Source organism: Papaver somniferum, chromosome 3, assembly GCF_003573695.1.
Source record: "Papaver somniferum cultivar HN1 chromosome 3, ASM357369v1, whole genome shotgun sequence".
NCBI lineage: Eukaryota > Viridiplantae > Streptophyta > Magnoliopsida > Ranunculales > Papaveraceae > Papaver > Papaver somniferum.
In genome coordinates this window covers 77,417,111-77,431,351 of record NC_039360.1, presented here as the reverse complement: position 1 = coordinate 77,431,351, position 14,241 = coordinate 77,417,111, and the positions used below count along the sequence as shown (strand labels likewise).

Here is a 14,241-nt window from a genome sequence, read left to right as displayed (position 1 = left end):
CTTTTGATATCCAGAGAAATAAGGATCCAAAAACAAACCCAGCACAAATATATAAATATCAATCCTGTTAAAGGGGCGGGTGGTTCCATTGGAGGGGCGATAATATCCCTATTATTGGTTAGGGGGTATCCTATAGGGGTTGTCAATTGACTAGATTACCCTTTTCACCTCAAATAGACTAATTTATCCTTGTTTTTGTGGTTGAAAAGACTGAATTGTCCTTCCCATTATTAACCCAATTGAAACTGAAAATCAAAACAATTTTTTTTTCAACTTTCCTTTATCTTCTCTTCTCCTCCTCTCTACCACCAATAAAACTGATTTTTCATCGTCCTCTTCGATTAATCAGCGAGTTGAAAAATTGATAATCGTTGATTTGAAACTATATTAGAGATGCTGAAGAAGAAGGTTGACGAAAATTGTAGCCGTTCTAATGAACCAATTCCTCCATTAGGTCAAGAACATCAATTTGAAACTCCTCAACCGTCAAAATCAAGCATAATGACTTATTTGAGGTATGTTTCGAAAAACCCAGTTAGGGTTTAGTCTATTGTTTGATTTAAGTTAGTTTTGTATGAAAAATTAGGGTTTTGGATCGAAATTGAAACTGGAAAATGATTTTTGCATGTGAGTTACGGTTGCAATTAACCCAGATACCAATCGTACCTGCATAATTTGAAGAACTTACGGTTGGTAACTACCCAAATACGAACCGTACTTTATTTCTTTTGAGAAATTTGTTAATGTTCGGTTGGTAACGAAACATTAGTTACGAACCGTACATTCTTCTGTATGTTTCAAATACTTTGTACGGTTCATATTTTCATCTCACTTACGAACCATACTTGAGTTTCGATTTGTAACTTAATGAAAGTTACCAACCGTACATCTTTTTGTATGTTAGGATTTTTTGAAGTAGTGAGTACGGTTGGTAACTATAGCTGAATTACCAACCGTGGTTGTGTTACGGTTGATCTCGATTCCTTATTTACAGTTTGTAATTTATGTCTTATTACGAACCGTAATTAAACCTAATCACCATTTTTTTGAGTGTTTTGTTTTCTATATTATTTGTTCTACGCTTAGTAAATCAATCAATTGTAATGCTTGTGTAGGAATCCTGATAGGGTGAAGAAAAAGAGAGGAAATGACTTAACCCCGATTGATCATACGCCTACCCCTCGCAGTGACAAGCATTTAGGTGTAGATAATAGAGGCATCCACAAGAATGAGAAGAAGAAGAATAGGTTTGAAATTAAGTTGAAGGAACAACCTGTGGCTGAATCTGGAGTTGAGCTAGAAGGAGTGGAACATAATGATCAAGAAAAGGTCGGAGTCAAAACTAACCGTGAAGGCAACGAAAATGAAATTGTGGAGGAAGAAACTAATAATGATGAAGATGAAGAAGAATTTAAAGGAATCGATGATGATGGAGGGGAGGAAGAGGAAGAGGAAGAAAATGATGAAGAGGAGGAAGATGAAGAAAATGATGAAGAGGAGGCCGATGAAGAAAATGATGAAGAAAATGATGAAGAGAAGGAAGAGGAAGAAAATGATGAAGAGGTAGAAAATACCAAGGGAAAAGAGGTAGTTGTAGTTGCACCTCCAAGGCAAAAGAAAGAAAAGAAGCCGAGAAAGGAGCCCGCACCGAAAGGGATGCATATTCCTAAAGGCAAATATTTGTTGTTGCCACCGAAGAAGAATAAAAGACCTTGGGGCGAGGCCCCAGATAAGTCTTCAATCTTATTTGGTTATACCGGTTCCTGGTCCGCAAAAGTCTGTCAGACAAGGGTATGTATTTTGTTACTTTTCTTAAAACATTCATTATTTTGATACATTTTGTTTGTTTATTTCAGTTCACCATAATATGCTTATATTTTTGTATATTTGTTTTTTTAGGACCACGCAAGATGCATTAAATTGCTCAAGCGTCAAAGGGGTAAACATTGGCCATTAAGTCAAGAATGTGCTTTGGTTCGCAATCTAGTGGCTAGTACAGGACTAAGGCCTGGAATTCTTCACCTTCAATGGGAGTATGATAGTGTTGTGGTCTCTTCCTTCAGGGAACGATATTGGCTTGAAACCGATACGTTTCATCTTCTATTTGGAGAGACGACAATAACACCGGACGATGAGAAGCAAATTACTGACCTTGAATTTGAAGGACAATCTGTGTTTGAAGGTTTCGACAACAACATGTCTTGGACTGACCTTTATATCCTTGTTCAAGAAATACTTGGGTGGGAGAAAGATGAAACTGAGATGGAGTTTCAGTTGGATGGTGGTTATGACCCTGCTGAACCACATAAACCAAAAATCATCAAAAAGCTATTGTTGAAGAATCTGAGGACCAAGTTTGAAGGAACAGCCACAAAGGAAAGGGAAGGTCAGGTGATGGATGAAACAACAGTTAGGCGTACAACCACAACGTATTTGTTGTATTATCTTGGGACCGTATTCTTTCCCGATAACTCGGGAAATAGGGTCAATGTTCATTACCTACAACTGCTGAAGAATTTGGACAACATCAAAAACTATTCGTGGGCCACTGCAACCCTTGCATATTTACTTGACAGCCTAAGAAAGGCCTCTAGGGTTGGAGCTACTGAAATTGCCGGGAATGTTGCGCTTCTAATGGTAAGTTTTGTTACATTTTTCTTTCTTTGTTATATTTTTAGTCATGTGTCAATTGTTTATACTTAATTTATTTTTTAGGCATGGGTTTATGACCACTTTCCGAGCCTGAGACCTCCTACTGAGTGGGAAGAACATGATTATGGCCCTACGGGAAAGAAGTTCAAGTTCACTGGCAGACAACTAACGAACAAAGAGGACAAGCTCATTCAAATGAGGGAGAAAATAGATTCTTTCACTGTTGAAGATGTTATCTTTGACCCTTATTTGAGGATTGAAAATGGAGTTGATGTTCGTAGGTTCACAGAGACCACAGGTTACGTTATGACCAATCCTCGTCGAACTCTACGCCAAATTACTCATATTCAACAAAGGGTTGTAGAGGAAAACTTCAAATTATCCAAGCAAGGGTCCGAGACAAAAGTCCCCACCATTGTGCTCAACTACAGGCCAACTTCAAATCATCAACCTTCATCTAGAAGTGAAGAGACAAATGATGAAGAGGTGGTGCACGGTGTGGGTACTAGCCAAAGAGGTGGTCGCGGTAGTCACGGTGGTCGTCGTGATGGTCCTAAAACTCGTGGTGGTGGTAGCACCAACAAAAGGGTCGTGGTGGCCGCCATGCTTAGTTATGGATTTATGTTAGTTGTGTGTGGTTAGTTATGAATTTCTACTTATGGATATTATGACAAACTAATAGTTGCGTGTTAATTATGGATTTTAGCTTATGAAATTTAGCATATGGATATTAATTATGAATTTGAAGTCATAGTGCCTATATTGGTTAGTGAACGCCGATACGAACTTCTCTTTGTGCGGATCCAACCAATTATCCGACAAATACTTCACAACACTTGGATAACCTATTTTCCAATGAGCCACTAACATACGAGATCTATCCTCATATTCATCCACGGTGATAAAATAGGTCAAGGCTCTCCACTCCGTTTTGAAACTTTCCCATTTTAGTTCCGCCAACTTGTCATCCTTCTTAAATTTCTCTTTGGCATCCTTTTGTTGATGTAACCGTAGTTTCTTTATTCTATTCATTTCGCTTTTTTTGGTTGGACGGACAAGGCGCATGCATTTAGTTTCAATACTTTTCCACAAGTGGAACGTGCAAAGAAGGTTATGAGCTTCCGGGAAAACCCTCCTTATTGCATTCAACAAAGCTTGTTCCTTGTCGGTAATAATCACCTTTGGAGTATATCCCTCTACGTAGAATAACTTCACTTGGTTTAATTCCCACACATAGCTCTCTTAGAGCTCATCTTTCAAGAAGCAAAAACCAACACTAAAAGGAGCATTGGTAGAAGTTTTCCCTACAAAGTTCAACAACGGCATCTCAAACTTGTTGGTTTTGTATGTGCAATCCATTAGAAGGATTTGATGAGAGCACCGTGCCAACTTCACAAACTCAGGATTAGCCAACAAAAGATGTCTTATTCATCCTTTCTCATCATCATCGTGGAAAACCGAGTAATTATTCGCCTCCCCCAAATGCCTTAATTGTTTCATTTCGTTCCTTTGTTCCCATTTCTTAGCCTTCAATTTTGTTCTTGCGTTGTAGATGTTAGCCAAAGTAGAAGCATTTTGTGGGTTTCTTTCCTTTAAGTGAGCGAGGATATCAACGGCCTTCATACGAATTTGTGTCAGTGACTCTACGATCTTCTCTTCTTCTTCGGTAAGGCGTCCAGCATACGAATGTGATATCAAACTCTCCGGTATAGGGTGGTTATGACTACCGCATACGACTTTCTCCAAAAAACACCTTTTTGGCGCGTTCCTTTTAAATTGAAGCTTGAAGGGGCATCGGGTCTTCTTAGTGAACGTAGTTTGCTTCCTCTTTGCCTTTGCTACTTGTATGGTACCCTTTTTTTGCATGACTTCTATGTTGTCCACTACACTCGCAAACCATTTGAAAGGCACTTTCACTAGTGGTACCATTATAAACTATGATACACATAATCAGCTTGCCTCGTTCTCTAGCCCAATGCTTTGCATCATCTTTTTCCTCCCATGTATCCTCGGTTAAATAGTGAGAGCTAGAATCTTGGGTGAGAAGTTGATTTGCTAAAGGTTGTTCATCCATTAGGGGAGGTACATCCACGGTCTGGACAACAATATACCCACATTAGTCTAAAAAAGGCAACAAAACGAAAACATATATAAAGCTACGGTTGGACACGACACAGGAAACACCAACCGTAACGGAGATACGGTTGGTAACTAAAATCACTTAGAAATCGTAACTTAACTCCGGTTGATAATGGTCCTCCAGTAACAAACCGTAAATAGGGTGAAATGAAAATGAAAACAGACAGAGAAATATACGGTTGGTAAAAACACAGATAACAAACCGTAACCAAGTTACTGTTGGTCTCCATTTACACATTACCAACTGTAAAAAGTGCAGTAAATACTGCCATGCACATGATGAGTTACGGTTGGTAACCACTGAAGGACATATCCAACCGTACTTGGCTTACGGTTCGTCCCGAAAATTATCTACCAACCGTAGCTGGTAATACGTTTGGGTTTTTCCCCAAATTGAACCAGTTACGGTTGGTATTGGATACTTTACGAAACGTAACATACAGTTACCGTTGGTACTAGCTAATTACCAACTGTAAGTTCTTCTGAAATTTTTAAAAATTTGATTTTTTTTACGTTCTTTAGAGAATTTTAAGCAACAAAAATCTATTGGGAACTAGTTTAGAAGTATACCTGGTGATTTTCAGTGCTGGGTTCTTCACTTTGTTGGGTAATTTCTTCAATTGGTTGAGATTGACCTTCACTATGGGTTAAAACATCTCTACCATCTAACAAATACTCCATATCAGGATCTCCATCAAGAGGTATGTAGTATTTGTTTTCTTTATCGTATAGAGGTTCACCCATCTCAAATTTGCCACGAATCACTCATTTTAGTTGAGTGAATCAAAATCTAGGGTTTCACAAATATCACATAAGTTTTCTTTTTCTTCTCCTCTAATTTTTTTTTATAACTCTAAAAATCTGATTTTAGAGTTATTATAAGTGAAAATTAATTAGCAACACTAATCTTGATTATCAACACTAATCTCGATTATTAATAATAAGGGGTAATTGGTCATTTTCATATTTTTTTGATAAGGGGCACTTGAATTACCACCTAATGACCCTTTTTGTCTTATTAGGTTTGCCGCCCCTCCAATGAAACCACCCGCCCCTTTAACAGGATTGATAAATATATCAGAAAATGAAATCACTCGATTGATTATGAATCCCGGCACAAACATATACACATATTACAAAATGTAATCATCGATATAATTTCTACGGCGTAAATTCAAATCAATTTTTCCCATGGATTTAATAGATCCAATATATAGAGGTACAATTATATTAGACATGTCAAAATAGAAAAACAGGAAAAGGGAAAAAAAATGTATAGGAGAAAGTAGATTCAACTTATCTTTTTGATTTGATTCCAACGAAAATTTCTTAGCTGATTGATTTCATTCCAGCGAAAATAAAATATATAATACCAACCGATCCAGTATAGCTCTCTGGTATAGCATCGTGCATGATAACGTTTTGTAGTGAAAATGTACGGAAGACAAAGAGGCAAAGAGTTTCTATTGATTAGCATCAGCCAGATTACATAGAACAATATCATATATATATATATATACATGTAGTAAGTAAACCCTAGACACTATATTGGGCCGCAAATCCATGGGCTACAAGCCCTACAACAGTTTTTATGTATTTTTAGGAAATAAATATTGTTGGAATATTCGGCTCGAAAAGTTGCTCGGAGCACCCCGGAGGACATTTGCTATACGGACCCCCACTTTTGCTATGTGTCACCCATGACTATGTGTAGCCCATTTGTCCACAACACCCATTTGTTATTCGGCACCCAGGATGTTGGATAAGGGCTAACCATATTCTTCTCAAATTTAAATCAGAAAAGTGGCGGGAAAAGCTAACAAGCTACGGCAAAAATTAGGGTTGGCGTTTTGGACGGGATTAAAGGAGACTCAACGGCTGGAAATTGTTGGGATGACTAGACTGGTCTTAACAGGCGTGGTATGGTTGATCTTTTCGGACAAATTTGGCTAGATAATCGTGTGGAAGAAAACAGGGTAATCCGTGCATCGAAGAGTTATTTCACGGGATTGCATGAGTTTGAACGATTTCTCAGCATGTTTTGTTGACTCGAGCAACATTTTGGAGCGTGTCAGAGGTAAATAAGGTAGATTCAACAGCAGCAGACGTGTAGGAGAAGGATTTTTGGAAAGAAAATATTCCGAGAATATTACCCTTCACTGCCGAATAAAGAGAGATTACTGTGAGTTATTACAGAGGATTTTCTTCGCCTGTTGAGTATAAATATCATCCTGGAGTAGCAGAGAAAAGGAGGGAGAGTTTCGGAGGTTTTAGAACACCACAGAGCTTAAACACCAAAGTTGCAGAGCTGTCATTTTCTGCTACTGCATTTCTGAAGAACACGAAGAACAGACTTACCAGGACAGTCGTTTTCCAACAGTGACAACGACACTTAGCTGTGGGTCGTATAGCTACAGTGACAGCGACACAAGGACGACAGACTTATTTGCTACAACGTTTGCGACACAGAGCCGTGGGTCTTAGAGAAACAGTAACAGTCACATCCTCTGTATCGTTTTTTTGGTTTGTAACAAATATAATTGTTACAAACCAAATTTTTATTATAATTCTCCCATTTTCATCATTTGTAAACACCCTTTGAGCAATAATAACGATTTTTGAGCGTGTTTCCAACATGATGAGCGACTAATTCTCCCACAACCAAGGCAATGAGGAAGCTATTTACGAATGAATAATTGGTAACTATTTTATTTTCTCTAATATTTAATTATAATTCACTCAATCACTGCTTTTGCAGAGTTTTAAATTATTTGCGTAATTTTTCTAATCAGTTGTGATTCAATTAGATAGGTTATTCTTTGTTTAGATAATCTATGCTTAAGGGATACAATTGATGTTTGAGAATTTGCTTGATTATTAGTGAGTTAAGATATACAGGACTTAAAAGATAATTAGAGTTTTGGATTATTTACCATCATTAATTCATGTGTAATACTGGAATCAGTGTCTTGGTTATTTTCTCATATCTTGAAGTCAATTTTGTAATAAGTTTTCTTTATTTTTAAGTTTTATAAGTCTAAAAATCCATTGCTTTCACAAGCCTCAACGAACCTTTTTACTACAACTCAATTGAAAAACAGATCAGTATCTTAAAATAATATTTTATTTGGTCATGCTACCAATAATTCATCAAACGAGCAACACTTGCTCAAATGAGCAATATTTGCTCAGACTAAGGAATATTGGTTCAACTATCAATATTCAACGATCCATGAGCAATATTTGCTCATCTTAACTATCAGCATCTATTCGACAATTATACTTCTGTCTCAACATACACGTTCAATTCATGAGTCCCAGAACATTTGTTTGACTCAGCAATACAAGAACTCATCGTCCCATGAAGTGAGCAACTGACTAACTGAATACACGTATGCCTTGCAGACTCCACAATCACGAGACATCAATCGTGTTACATGGGGGGATATTAACTAGGGTTTTGGTCTGGCGGTCTACAGCACGTGTGTTCATACACACGATGAGAATATGAGCAAGTCTTGCAATCAGTTGAAGGAGTTAACAAAGTAGTGAGTAGAAAATCAACCAAGTCTTTGCACGATGAGAAACTGGTTTTAACACGATTTCCACTTCCCCACTCTTTGACTCCAGCAACTGTCACACTTCATGGGATCAAGGTGTTTACAATTCTAGCAATATAAATAAGTCTCTGAATCATGATTGAAAACAAGACAATTTTTCGTAAAATAGACAACACGAGATTAACATCTCAACATATGAGCAATTACTCTCAACAGAGCAAATTCAATCAATCAGAGCTAATCTTATTTCTTTACGCAGAATACACAACACACCTACAATCTTTGATCACCATTGATCTCAACATTTCTCAGCTTCCCTTCTACAGATCGACCCATCCACTCTTTTGACCAAATTGACTCTGGAACGACCATTTTCTTGGTTTAGGCCGGAGTCCTACAAATTAATCTCTCGAACTTAAAGCACTCCCTTCTTGCAGTGCATCTGTGTGAGGTTAATCATTTTGATCGGTTCAAGGAGTCTCCTCCGTACGGTCGTCTCCTCAATTCTGTAAAAACCAGCAAGTCGTTTTTTCCCATCTACAGATTGGCGACCACAGTGGGAGATCATTCTCTCTGTTGCAATCTCAATTCTCACAAAGATGGTCGGTCTTAGGTATAGTTCAGTTACCAATCCGGGTTCAACACCAGACTCTAACATCGCAAGTTCTAGTAGTACTGCCACCGCAAATATTATTCCTCTCAACGTTGCAGGCTCTAGTGGTACCTCTAATACCACTCCTCCGTCCAGCAATGTCATGCCACATGTTACTACTACTCTTCCGAGTGATGGTGCTCCAGTGATCACTCATGTCAATGTTGTAAATAATGCCACTGGAATTATTAACAATTCACCTCCTAGCGAATCTCCTGAAGAAACCAGAGAAAATCATCCTACCATAGTTGATCTCATGAAGGTTCATACTGAAATGGATGCAAAGCAGAAGGGGTTGTGCGCTTATCTCAAAACTCTCACAGACAAGCTTGTGTTTGAACAAACTCAGCCGCAACATGAGAAAGGAAAAACTACAAAAACATCTTCAACCGCTGATCCTGAAATCTCTCCGATCCATGTTGTAGATGATCAAGAAGTCCGCAAAGATGCAAACGATCCACCAGCAAAGAAACCTGCAATTTTCATCACCCGAGAGGACCTGAAGCGCTTTTTAGAAGATCGAGGAAGAGACAAGACATCATCTATCCACCATCACCAACCTCCGTACCCTGCTGCTACATAAAGGATTCCTCTGCCAAAAGGTTATACTTCTCCAACGTTCACTCTTTATGATGGAACGGGCAATGATCGAGAAAATGTTTCTCGGTTCCTGGAATCACTGGGTTAACATGAGCACAACCATGTCGTCCGTTTGAAGGAATTCTCAAAGTCTCTGGCAGGCAGAGCATACACATGGTACAACAACATTGCACCAGGAAGTATCACCAGTTGGGGAGAAAAGATTAATGCTTTCTACAGAAAATACTTCTTCGTCTAAGAGCAGATCACTCTCTCTGATTTAGGAAAAATGTCTCAGAAGAACAATGAACATCCGAACAATTATGTGAAGAGGTTCAGAGTGCAAGCTTTGGATTGTCATGACCCGAATGTCACAGAACAACAACTGATGGACTTGTGCATCAATGGAATGATCCCGGTCTATAGAGCCTTGTTGGAAAATCTCCGGTTCCAAACTTTCTCAGAGCTTCATGAAGCAGCCAAACGATCAGCGACTACTATGCCTGCTTTACTGGATATAACAAAGTCTGCAAGGTCGAGGAACCTCGAAGCAGCCGACGCTTAGTCAACAATTAGTACAATCTCTAGCCTTCAACAAACGTTGTTGCTGAAAGGAATGAAAGGAAAGCCGAGACACAACATCAGAGCGCTTCTCCAACATCCCAGGCTCCTCTGAAGGCGCAAAGAAAAGATAACCAATCCTGAAATGCACAAACCTCGACCCGGCATCAAAGAACGGGGAAATGATCAGGCAGACTTAAACTTCTCTCTTCTCATGAAGGAGTGATTGAGTTACTGGAAGTCTGGGTTCAAGATGGTGCAATCAAGTTGTCGTTTGTCAGGAGAGAGTCAACTGAAGAAGAAATGGAGAATCTCAGATCGCCTTCATAGGTTCATCGATCATCCAACAAGTAACTGCAATATTTTGAAGCACATCTTCAAAGAGAAGGTTGATCCATAATATCTTCAATTGGGGACTGAAGGAGTACACAAGAATCCTCTCCCAGTCAGAACCTTTACACTCTCTGAACAACCAATTATTGATGGTGGATTTTAGTTCAGGGCTAAAATTGTAAAACCAAATTTATGCGCTGACATCCTACAAAGGATAAAGCCACTGATAAGTGATGAAAACTTCTTCACTTTACTAATTCACCTAGAATGGAGCATGTGGCAACAATCCCACCATTCTGTGAATTAAATACAAAAAATTCACCCAGGTTGGAGCATGTAGCAACAATTGATGTAGTTTTGAAAGTGGTAGTAAAGTTCGTTCAACTCGGATTGTGTGGACTCGATTTTAGACTCAAATTAAAATAGAAAACTTAAAAAGAAATTGTTATCAAGATTATAAAAAGCACTGAGACTCAGGATTCCACCAATCTCCAATTTTTATGTGATTTAATCTAGTCAATAATTATGCAACTCTTTACAAGTAGATTCTAATATTCGCCTAGACAAGTAGATTCTCAAAACAATAGCTGTAAATCGAGAGCATGGACCATCAAAAGATTTAACCTAAGCATGACCCATCAATTGAGAACACAACCACTTAATCAGAATCATATTCGATTTCAGTTCAGTGCAAATAATCATAAAAGAATTACAAAATTAAATTAAATAGAATTTACCACATAATAATTGGAAAAATGGCTTCCTCCGTCGCCTCAGCAATGGGGTTTAGCTCCTCATATTAATCACTTGCTCAAAATATTTGTTTAGTTCAAAAGTTGATTAAAAGATGAAAAACTATAACTGATGTTTGCAACGGTGTAATGGCGTGCAAAACGAATGACTGACTGTTACAAAGAAGTTACTGTAGCAGCGTTACAAATTTGAGACGATGTTCTTATTTGCAACGTTGTTCTTCAGCAGCAGCAGCAGAAATCGGGTTTCCTGCAACTTGATCAATTCGCTCTGTAGTGTTACAAACTCCTCTGCGACTGCTCCAATAACTTCTTCCTTCCCTGGGACGAACACACCTTTTATACCTCAGAAACCTAAAAATAGCGATTAATTCTCTTTTTCTTTTCGTGCAAGCCACGGCAATAATCTCTCTGCCGACTTCCTTATCGTTTCTAAGACTTCCAAACCATCCGAAACTCTTCCTTAGATAGAATCTACCTTAGGAAACAATATCACGCTTTAGTCTCCCTGAATTCCTAAAATAATTCCCAAAGTTTCCGTGCAAAACTCAAACTCTGTTTCCTTCCGGATTATCCAGCCCAATTTGATCGATTATTCCAGCACATACCAGGCCTTTTAGTTGAATCACGTCCAGCCCAAAAATTTCAGTGATTGAATCTCACTAAAACACTTCGAAATTGATTCTTCTGCTCGCTGGTTTTTTTCCCGCCTTTCTGAATTTGAGAAGATGACCTCCCCCTATCCTGTGCTGGTCTTTAGCAGTGCCTGGAAATGGATGCCCCTTAGTAATTGGTACCCCTTATCCATTTGAGGGGTCCGAATAGCAAGTGTCCTCCGGGGTGCCCCGCGCAACTTTTCGAGCCGATTTTTCCAAAAATGTTTGTTGGCCAAAAATACCTACACACATAAAACACCATAATAAGTACAAAAATGAGCACTATCAATATATAGAATCGAGACAAATTAGACACAAAAATGTGTCTATCAAATACCCCCAAACTATTATTTGCTAGTCCTCGAGAAAATAAAATAAAATAAAATCCTAACTCACTGACGCAGGCATCGTCGATTGCATTTAGCGTATGCAATAAGCCTTTAAACCCCTAAGTGTCCCTAGTGGCGGAGTGTTGTCTCCGGAGGGCTTACAAGAGGTATACCCACAAAACCTTTACTCCAGACCTTAGCTATCTACGCAGAACCTTGGAAGGCACTAAAGAATCTCCTTGGTTGGCATACTTATTGACTACAGGAGGAAGTACCCTGATGCGAAATTCCAATTGTTGTACACGAGTTTGCACTCAAGCATACTAAAATTCATATAAAGTGACAGAGCTCTACTCAGATAGTCGCACTATGGACATCAATATCCGGAGTCAAAACTAATCACATGGATAGATCAAGAAGATGGATATAGAAAAACATAGATGGTTTTGATGTTTACTAAGTGAACGGCGTTTCCCATATCTGTCTGAAGGCCTCCGCCAAAATGAACCTATCCTAATGGATTGAGATACTAGTCTGACTAATATCAACACACTGGCATATACAAGGGAACCAGTGATCGATAATCCTAATTCTAGTTCAACACAACTGGCATATACAAGGGTACCAGTGGTCGACTTTATTCACTTTTTTTCTTTTTCTTTTTCAATTTTTTTTGTTCGTTTGGTCTAATTGGTCTTTTTTTTTTTGTAACTCAATCACTCTAATTCACCCTAGCATTGGTAACAACTTGAATCGTGGGCCCCACCTATCACTTAGAGAAACAGTTTAAAAACAAAATAAAATAAAAATAGAAGTGAAAAGGACTCAACGAGATATGGTGAAACTATCATGTTATTTCTAACACCTGAGCTCTGTGCTTTTATGAATAGACTCTTCTAGATGTTTCCATCTAATCAGATTGGTTCCTCAACTCCTACGATCAAAATGCTTCCATCCACTTAGATTAGTTAGTGCAATCCTAATAGGCATAAATTTCTAGGCTCTGGAGTTTATTTATTGCAACTAAAAAGTTTCTCCCATACCCCCAAACTTAAATCTAACATTGTCCTCAATGTTCTAAAGATAAAATTAAAAGCATGAACAAGGAGAAACTGTTACCATTTGAAGCAAAAGAGATAAGGAAAGATATTATGTTGCATGAGATTGGGTTACCTCCCAAAAGTGCTAAATTTAAAGTCTTCAGCCAGACGTCAAATACCACAAAATGGCTAATTACCTTTCAAATCATATATCAATAGTCGAAACAACTGTGGGTCAACAAAAGCAAATAAAATTGCCACAATTATCAGACAACTGCACCAAATCAGAAAAATGAACAGACATAGCACATCCTCATCCAAGGTTTCCTGCAAGACAACTGGGTTTTTCTGTTGTGCCCATTTGGGCTTCATATGAGTGTCTTGACAAATTGACTCATTCGAACAACAAGTTTTAGAATTTCCTCCTGGACAATATCAGGAGGATCCGGTTGCGGAGTCGGAAGTGACTCAAGTAATACCTCAGGTACACTAGGCTCGAATCCCAAGTTAGGGACTTCTAATGGGATAATTGACCATTACTACCCCCAAACTTAGGGTAGTCAGTATTCTCGGACAAACCTCTAACTATTGCTTGAATTTCTGGATCCTCAGAGTCTTTAAAATACTCAAGAGCTTCTTCTAGTTCATTACCCCCAAACTTAGGGTCAACACTACTCTCCGTAAGGCCTAGCACTATGGCTTGAATCTCAGGGTCCGTAGAGTCTTTAAAGTACTCAAGAGCTTCTTCTAGTTCAAAAGTTTGGTCACCTAACTGACTTAAGAGAATTTCCTCATCAAGTTCATCTAAGGAATCACCAAATAAAGTGTCGTCCCAATTATCCTGAGTTAGATCCTGAACTAAAGTGCTAATCATATTCACTTCTCTAAATCGTCAGAAGGTTGTCTATTAACATTAAAGACATTTAGTTCAGTGGTCATATTACCAAAGGATATGTTCATAAGTCCGGTCCTACAGTTGATGACAGCG

General features: G+C 38.4%; 1 protein-coding gene across 1 annotated transcript; it reads left to right on the top strand.

Annotated features, from left to right (window-relative positions):
- The first annotated feature begins 393 nt into the window (after positions 1-393).
- On the top strand, positions 394-3,294 carry LOC113359654 (protein MAINTENANCE OF MERISTEMS-like). Its single transcript, XM_026603247.1, has 4 exons — positions 394-515; positions 654-693; positions 1,900-2,637; positions 2,716-3,294. Exons 1-4 carry the CDS (start codon positions 394-396, stop codon positions 3,292-3,294), a joined length of 1,479 nt encoding a protein of 492 aa, XP_026459032.1.
- Positions 3,295-14,241: the final 10,947 nt, after the last annotated feature.

Bases quoted from the DNA above. Each gene is read 5' to 3' on its own strand.
- LOC113359654 (XM_026603247.1), top strand. From the start codon at position 394: ATGCTGAAGAAGAAGGTTGACGAAAATTGTAGCCGTTCTAATGAACCA. The intron at 694-1,899 runs GTAACTACCCAA...TTGTTTTTTTAG, and splicing joins ATTTGAAGAACTTACGGTTG to GACCACGCAAGATGCATTAA. The intron at 2,638-2,715 runs GTAAGTTTTGTT...TTTATTTTTTAG, and splicing joins GGAATGTTGCGCTTCTAATG to GCATGGGTTTATGACCACTT.